Source organism: Apium graveolens, chromosome 7 (assembly GCF_009905375.1).
Source record: "Apium graveolens cultivar Ventura chromosome 7, ASM990537v1, whole genome shotgun sequence".
NCBI classification, from domain to species: domain Eukaryota; kingdom Viridiplantae; phylum Streptophyta; class Magnoliopsida; order Apiales; family Apiaceae; genus Apium; species Apium graveolens.
This window is the reverse complement of record NC_133653.1, coordinates 143,929,346-143,938,730: the sequence shown is the minus strand read 5'-3', so window position 1 is coordinate 143,938,730 and position 9,385 is coordinate 143,929,346. Positions and strand designations below refer to the sequence as shown.

At 35.6% G+C, this 9,385-nt stretch overlaps 1 protein-coding gene and 1 long non-coding RNA gene across 2 annotated transcripts; one reads left to right on the top strand and one right to left on the bottom strand.

Moving 5' to 3' along the window:
- Positions 1–4,597: 4,597 nt before the first annotated feature.
- LOC141670460 (uncharacterized) lies at positions 4,598–7,955 on the top strand. The gene is made up of 3 exons (XR_012554555.1): positions 4,598–6,325; positions 6,417–6,507; positions 6,903–7,955. It is a non-coding gene; the product is annotated as an uncharacterized LOC141670460 (long non-coding RNA).
- A 200-nt stretch (positions 7,956–8,155) lies between these two features.
- Positions 8,156–9,173, bottom strand: LOC141674081 (uncharacterized). The gene is made up of 2 exons (XM_074480806.1): positions 9,143–9,173; positions 8,156–8,970 (listed from the first exon to the last, which is right to left on the bottom strand). The coding sequence occupies exons 1-2, from the start codon at positions 9,171–9,173 to the stop codon at positions 8,156–8,158; spliced, it is 846 nt and encodes a 281-aa protein (XP_074336907.1).
- Between the last annotated feature and the right edge of the window lie 212 nt (positions 9,174–9,385).

Sequence of the window (9,385 nt, the reverse complement as noted above, 5' to 3'; positions counted from 1 at the left end):
TTCGAGTTGTGCTGTTTCGTAAATGAGTGTGCAAGGACTGATTCATAGGGTGTTGGAATGTGTAGCATCTTTGGAAGGTGATACATATGTCTTAGATGCATATGTTTTGAATTTTTAGGTGATATTCATATACATATCTGATTAAATGAGTATCTATGGGGTATTTGTGTAGAGGTGAGAACCTCTTGCATTAGCATGTTGATAATGCTTGTCTATGCCTTACCTGATATACATTTTGTAAATGGTAATTGATATTCAATGTGGTAATTTGAAGTCTTGTTTTATATTGTTTAATTTTAGGCTATCTTTATTAGAAAATGTGGTATTTTAATTATTATTTTTAATTTATAGAAAGATTTGTAGTTTGTTCTATTTCACAGCCATCATCACAGTTTGACCAACTTAGTGATATCATTAATGTTATAGCTATTTTTGGAGAATTCTATGTGGGAGTACTGTTGTTGAGAGCGCTTGCAAAAGAGTTGGGTGAGCTACTAGTGCCTTTAGAGTACGGCTCAATCTTTTTAAGGGTTTAGAAATAGGAAGCTGGTAAGGTGAATTTTCTGGCACTGACGCGCAGTTCTAGCATGTGGATGAAGAACACGTGATGGGTGTTTGAAGCAGAAGTGGAGCCATTGAAGTTTACTTCTAGTGTTGTGTACCCATGGTGACTGGTTGTGGAACTTGATTGTCAGGTAGACGTGGTGTTACTTAAAATAAACTATTGGATGGTTAGGAGGGAATCAAATTGGATATATTTTTATTTGAGGGTTTAAAGTTGAGAAGTAAAAGCCTTTTGGGTGTAGAGATGGAATGAATTATATGGATGACTGTAGGGAAAACATCGAGACTGGAAGGAATTTTAATTTTTAAGTATTGCAAGAGATAGACGTCCACAGTGCCTTGGATTTAGTAGCCTAGGAAAAATATATTGTTTACCATCATCTTGTATCCAAATATTAGTTTAGGTGTGGTTCCTAGGCAACCATTTTTTTTAATCAAGATTGTGTATATGGATAGAGCTGGATATGTAGTTTCCAAGGCGTAGCCAAGCATATGTGATATGGTGAGTTATTCTGTGAAGACTTCCATAATGCCTTGGATTTAGTAGGCTCTGTAATACCTTTTGGATTCTGGATACATAGTTGCTCTCTATTTCGTTTGTGGTTATCTTGACGCATAAAATGGTATGAATTTCATGAGCTTGGATATGCATATGCTCCAGTTGGAAGTGTGGTTCCTAGTCAACCATATTATTTTTATATATTTGATCAAGATTGCTAGTACATGTTACCGAGCTGTAGCATACATAGGCTATACTGTGAGTAATTTTAGGAAGTCGTTTACAATGCCTTGGATTTTGGATTTAGTAGGCTAGGGCCTAGCCGCCTTGGTGACACCTTTTGGGTTCTGGGTTTTCTCTTTTATTCTGGTCTTCACAAATTTTTTCATCCTTTAGTCTTCACAAATCTTTGTTATATCCTTTTGTCTTCGCAGTTCTTATTTGTTCATTTTATTTTGGCTAATTTTTATTTTCTGTAAGGTTCTGAATAAATCTTCCTATGCACATATGTTTCAAATTATAAAATTTTGATTTAGATTCACAAATAATTATCTTTTCTCAAATATTTTTTAGCCTTTGTAGAAATTGTCCTCTACAATGTTTTTTGTTTTCTTTCCTGGTTGCTTAGCTTATTTTGGCCTCGGATATTTTACTTTCTATATAAAATTTTTCCGAAGATGAAATTGCATCCCCATAATATTATTAGAGTGCATATAAAGAATATTACTGAACATTTTCTTCACCTGATGGACACTTACCAAGTTCCTGGTCTAGGGTATCCATTAATATTAGTGCAAGGGTATCCATTACCATTACTGGCTATTTCTGACAAGACTAGAATGTTTCAGTTTTAAGAATATTGTGAAGATAGATGTTATAGTCTATAAATATTGATTACATGTTATTAATAATTTTATTTGGCCGAAGACGAATTGAATTGTAGAATCTAATAAAAAAGAAATAAACATACTTGTCGCACGAGTTTAATTAGAGCGGAATATAATCACTTTTGAGCGGAGTTGATGCCCAAAGACAGTGTAGGAAGCTCTCAAAAGTAAACTGACCGGGTTTTAGCCCAAGATTTTGAACAGACAGTTTAAGCACACAAGATATCCACATCCATCACATTCAAAAAAGAACTTGTAGTTATAGGCTACTCCACAAAAGTACAAGGGAGGATTCTTTCTTCCAGGGAATTTATGAGCCTAAGAAAGTGTGTGGCTGATGTTTAATGCGAAGTTCAATGGTCCCTACTGACTTTGCCCTTTGGTAGTCAAGGAGAAAATTATTGTGAAAAGACTGATCGCATTCACCACAATGATAGAGCCAACACTGATTGTGTTAACTTGTTCTTTGCATATTTCACAATAGATTACTCCTTCATAGAAGAACGGCTGGTTTCTCAAGGTTATGGAATGAAGATCATATTTGTGGTTCATTATGCTAGAATAAAATGCACAAACAATGCTAATTTGGAAGTTATCGCAAGTTTCACATGCATATTCCACCCCATTAGTAATCAGAAACAAACTTACATTACAAACGGATTCTGAGACTAGATAAGGGAGTGGTTTTTGTGAGATTTATGTTTTATCCTGGTGGGAAGAAATGCACAGCATATATCAATTTTCACCTCACGTGTCTTATAATGGTAGTAAAATCTGTTTGTTAAGTAACCAGTCACACTAAAAGTTTTTAAGGTGGTAGAGGAAGTCCCGAACATGATTTTATACTATTTAAGACTCCCCTCAATCATACGATACATTTCGCTACAATTGACGACGGCAAATATAACCAATATCAATACCAATAACAAATATTTAAATTAAATAAATGGGGGTGGGAGGACTAACCCGAGTCCCTCCATAAACTCTGATACCTTGTTAAGGAACCAATCACTCTAAAATCTCGGGGTGTTGGAAGGTGTTGGAGAAAGGCTCAACTGGATCTATATTCTAATACTCCTTCTCACTCGAGAGCCCATTTTTGGGTCGAAGAGTGGATCACAGGCGCCCATTTTTGGGGTATTAATTGTCTTTCGTGTCACGATAAATTGTGAGAATATTGGGGGTGGCAGTGAGTCGAACCGAACCTGAGTCCTCCCGCTTCCTGAGCTCTGATATCATGTTAAGGAACCAGTTGTTCTAAAACCTTAAGGTGGTAGAGGAAGGCCCGAACTGAATCTTATACTCTTTAACACTCCCCTCAATCGTATGATATGTTTGTGAAGAAGGTGTTGGCTCCACATTTCACAATATCGTAAAATAGATCCTTCTTCCGAAGCAGGAGCAGAGGAGAGGACAGATGTTAGGAGGAGAGGAGCTGATGTTAGGAGTGAACTAAGCATGCCCCTGCAAGCAACTCCTCTGGTAACTCGGTGGCACGGTGGCACAGAAAGAGTGGAGAAAGAAACTACACTATATGTTGAATGCACCCGTTGCATTCTAACACTCTTCTATCACCGTTAATATCCTCACAATCATTCTCACTAAGAGTAAACATGAGGTGTTCTAATGGATGATTCTTGTCTCCAGTTTTCCACCAATTATTTGTGGATCATCACGTGTGGTTCATATAGTGATATTATTAGCACCTTCTCCTTGAAAGTCAGTTTGGAACTTGGAACACTCTGTTATAATGAGATCAAATAATTATTTCTCACTCTTAAGAGGAAGTTCTACCAGATTTGATTCATCATCTGCTTCAATCTCTCCCCTACAAACAACATATTCAGATATTTAAGGAGATGATAATATTCTAGACACTAGCTAGAGACAAATTAAAAAACAATCAATATATATTGCAAATAAAATCATTCAATCAAAGGGTACTCACACCGCTGATTCTGATTCTGTTGAAGATGTAGCACATGTTATATGAGCAAAATAAGTGCATTTATGACAATAATAGACCCAGTAGTTGATGAAGACATCATCGCGGTGGCAGATGTTACGGTCTCGGTTAAAATAGCCATGCATGTCAGGAATGGTGTAGACAAGGTTGCGAGGATGATGGTGATTATTAGATGGTGGAATAATTAAGGGTGAAATAACACAGCTCTTGTAATCACAAATGGTGCATATGTAGGAAGATTCACTAAATTCCTCTCCACAAGCATCACATATAAACAAGGGTTTCCCGTGCATCAATGTTAGTGTATGCTCCTTATGACCTTGGTGTCGAAGCATTCTCTTTTCAGTAGCACACGGCGCACACACATAGAATCGACAATCATCACAAGCATAGCAGAAAGGCGTAAAATACCCACAGATATCACAAGTGCCACCAATCTGTTGCAATTGGAGAGCAAGCGGGTGTTTGATGTGGTTATGTGAGTAATATTTGTGAGTAGTTCTGCACAACTTTTGTGCAGGTAGAATCTTTTACAATAACTTGGATGAAAATCGTTGAAAGTGCAAGTGTATGTAGGATAGCCAGCAACTGATTTCAATGCACAATTGGCAGAAATCATCATTCTGATCGATGACAGTAATCTCTTTAAGTACTTGTGGGTGGGGATGGCTAAGATGCCTCAGTGATGAATTCATTTCCGGTGTGCAAAAATTTACGTACTAGTATGAATAATTGACACCTCCGCATCATATGAAGCCTTATTATGTTTGTGTTTACAGTTTTACCGCAAAAAAAAAAAAAAAAAAAAAAAATTATTCTCATTGGTACCGACAAAAGCAAAGAATAAATTAAAGTGACATGATTTTAATTACATGAGAAGTTGGAAGACAAATTTTTATATGACGGGGATAGACACTAATTTGTAAGTTATACAATTCTAATTATTCAAAAATATACATAAATATTTATGATATGGTGAATTAGTCTCTTATAATATAATTGTTACTTTGGCACTCAAATCTTGACTTTTGTATATTAAAATTGACGATTAAGAATCATTGTTTTTAACGATCGAATGGGTCTGAATTAGCTGAGTTGTGAATCATCCTTTGTTCAGGCCCTTTGATTGATGTCCAAAATTTTGGTGAAAACAATGAAAAGAATAGTACGAAGGATGGATAGTGGTCCAACCTCCTCAGCTTTCAAAACTTTTGATTTATACAGATTAGATACATTGATTCCAGTAATCTAATTCTGTAAATACAAGACAACTTTATACACCAGTAAGTAGTGAAAAAACAGATTCCACAAATACGTTGAGGAAATAGTCTGATTTCTAGATGCCTGCCTCAGCCAAAATGAATTCAACACTGGAGCACTTCTGTCATCCCAAGCACCCACTGGATTACTATGTCATGGTTGCAACATACCAGTCATATATAGGCTTTCCAACATATAGATGCAGTTGTGATGATATTGAAGGCCACGACGAGCCCACACTAACATTGATGAAGAGGGTAGCCTCGTTTAAGTGTGATGCTTGTGGAGAGAAGGCTATAGACTCTTGTTATGTATGCCCCGCCTGTGAAGTTTGGATACACAAGTTTCCCGGTCAATCATTCCCACTCCTACCTATCATCATCACCCTCTTAAACTTATTTACTCTATGCCTCACATGCATCGCTACTTCACCCATCTCGTTAGGAGTTTCCACTGGCTCTATTACTGTCACAAATGCACATATTTTGTGCTTATGAAATGTGCTTCATCCTCTGATACAGTATCTAGGGCGTGAGTACCAGTAATATATGTAGCTTTTTAATTTTAATTATTATATAATATGCTTTTTAAGTTTCCATTTGAATGTTTTTGCCCTCATACCTGCACTAATTTCACATTCTTGTTTTTAGAAATGAGATTGAAGCAGATGACATTGACAATGAACCTGATTTATTACAATTTCCTCTCGGTAGTTGGGAATCATTACTTGATTTCGTTATGACCCGGTGTGACAACTTGCAAACTGACTTTCAATGCGAAGATAACAACAAAATCATGTTATCAACTTTACTTAATGAACCATAAATAATTGAAGAACACTGGAGTTACAATAACCATAAAAAACTCCAGTTTACTTTTATCAGGGAGGATGAGGGCGGCAACAGAAAGTGTTGATATGTGATGGTTGTATTTAGCCTATATCTGCTTTCCATCTGTCCTATTACGAATGTATCCGATGTGATTTCATTCTCCATTCCTTCTGTGCCTCTAAGTTGCCACAACAATTCCGTGCAGGAGCATCCCCGTTTCATCCCCAACATCCTCTCTTGCTTCAGAAGACGGATAGATTTTATAGTTTGGTAACCTGTGCAACTTGCCAGTGCTTCACAAATGGATTCTACTACTACTGTGAGTCTTGCGATATGAAATTTGATAATTGTTGTGCATTCTTACCCACTAAGATCAAGTATAAACCTCACAAGTACCACTCCCTGTTCAGTGTGCTTTCTATGGAACTGCATGTAGTGTAAGTAGACTTTGGATTTATTCAGCGACAGGGTTATGGATGTGAAACTTGCACCAACTTCAAAGTAAGTATAGCCTCTGCACTTTCTCCGAGTAGGGAAAAACCCATAACCTTGAGAAACCCTCCATTATTCTATGAAAACATGTCCCTTTCATTGCATTTTTTCCTTTAATTTGTACACTGTCATACTATAATCTTTTTCCACCCATAACTAATATCAGATGAATTACTGTTTGTTTGATAGTGTAATATTACGGTGTAATGTGTAATCTATTTTCATTGTATGATATTGGACATCCTGCCTTTAGGTTCATTCCACGTATTATCTGCTGCATTATTATTACTACCCACAATGAAGTGTTGGTGATGATCTGATATACTTATGATCGCACTTAAAACAGAATCCTTTAATTGTATATAAGCAAATGATAATCAACGAAAATGTAATTGCGAATTCAGGACTGCTGATAAGACAGAGGACAGTGAATTATTGTAACCGGCTAGAGATATATGGGCCAAGTGGGTTAGCAATGCGATCAGTTCACTAATTTAAAAGTACAAGCCCAAATTAAGTGGTGTCTAAAGTAGCCTAACCCAAGTCAAATGAAGCCCAAAGTAGCCTAGCTATATAAACTGATCTGGACTTTGTTGGGGAGCATCGAAGAACAATTGTCTTTGTTGTTTATTTCATTTTCAGTATTTCAGATTCAATTATTTGAATTCGAGTACTTCTTTCACTTTAAAGTTTTTGCACCTTCAATTCCAGTTTATCTTCTTTAGTATTATCAGTTTCACTTTATCTTAAGTATGTATTCTCCAAGTTATTATCCTGTTGATTACGTTTCTTATGCTAATGGACCCATTAATAATTACAATTCGGATGTTAATCAACCAGTTGGTTACAATTGGTATCAGAGTTGGAATTACAGAAGCGAATAATAAAGGACATCAATGTTATTTCTAATCTGGAGGTGGAGCAGACAATTACAATTTCAATTAATTCGAATAAGAGGTCTAGTTGTACTCGTGATAATGATTACAGAAGCAAATAAAAGAGAATGTTAGTGTTATTCCTAGCCTTAAGGTGATGCAGAATACCAACAGAAAGGTTACCATTGCAAATAATTTGGATATGAGGTATGGAAATGCTTGTAGTATACGTAACTTTGATCCAGGCGATGGCACAATTCTTGCATCTATTTTGAGTATTGAAGAGGGCTTTCTAGGGTTGGAATTAAAAGTTCATGCTATGTCAAGTTTCATTTCTCAAGAAAAAGCATTTTGTGGCCACCACAAAGTAATGGAGGTTGACATCAAGGAGGAGTTCAGTGAAGGGACACGTCTTGACAGGATTTGTGCCATCGAACGTAAAGCTTTAGCACGTGTCATTATGCTGACGAACTACAACAACTTATAGTCCCTCGCGTCAGGGCCGGCCCTATGTATTTGGTGCCCTAAGCGGGATTCAAAAATGGTGTCCCATATTCATAACCAAAAAATCACAATAAGATATATTCATTGTATAAAAGTAAACTTACTTGAATCTAAAGTAGCAAGTGAATATAATGAATTTCTTGTACGCTAAATATCCAAGTTTTCAACCTCTTGCAATAATCTCCTACAAGCCACTGATGTAGTATCATGAATATAGAACAGTCATCATTACTAGTACACAACAATGTCAAAATAAAGTTATAAAAATGAGTTTACCTTTATTGATTTTGAAACTTTTTTCTAGGCTTTTGAGATGTGAATCTCTCTATGATTTTGCTATAATCTAGAGAACTTGCCAGCTCACTTTCAATAGACAATAAAGCTAATCCATTAAGGCTATCTTGAGACATCGAAGAGCGGAGATAATATTTGATCAGTTTCAATCTAGAAAATGTCCTTTCCGCCTCTACCACTGTAACAGGAATGGTCACAACGATTCTATAAGCTATCCAAGCATTTGGATAATTTATTTGTCTTGAACTAGAACTTAAATAATTAAGCACATTTATTGCCTTTGTTATCTCATCGGGTATTATCATTCGAAGCACTAGTAACTCGTTAAACAACTCTGCGCCAACAATATCATATCGCATATCATGTCTAAGAAATCCCTCAACCTTCATGCAACAAGATTTTAACCCCTCATCATCACCAGATAAATGCTTCTTCAGGTTAAATAAAAACCCAAATTTTTCCTTATAATCTTGAAACTGTTTAAACCGTTCTTTGAGTTGAAAAGCACCTTGATCAACAATATACAAGAAATAATACCTTCTGAATTTTTGTTCAGCACTCAAGTTCTGATCATCATCAGCTGCAGTAACCCCAAGATCATCAAAATGAACAAGCCTATGAATTTTTCGCTTTTCAGGAAACACAGGCTCCACATCCAACTCCAAAACTAACTCTTTTTCCTCCTTCTTACAAGAGTCATAACCAGTTTCTCTAAACTCATTAAAGAAATTTATAAGTTCTTCCAATCTTGACAATGCAATATCAATATCAATATCTTCAAGTTGTAAGAACTTACTAACTGCATTAATGATATTTAACAAGTTAAACCAGATGCACATAGAAAATAGAAACTCAAAACTCTCAATTTCATTTTCAACTAAACTTCTAGCTTCACACCTTATCATAGAGTCTTGAGTTACATTACTAAGATGAACCAATGCATCTCTTAGTTTAGAAGTCTGAAATCTTACCGCTCTCACGCTTTCGATGTGACTTTCCCATCTTGTTGCACACAATGGCTTTAATGTTAGGCCATTAACAAATTTCTTAAAAATTTCCCATCACAAAGATAATAATATATTTTAAAATTTTAATATGTCCCCCAATCACATATATGTTAATGTATTCTAATTAAAATTTGTATTTTAAAATATAAAAAATATAAAAAATAAATAATATAAAAAATAAATACACCTATATACATATGTTATTGA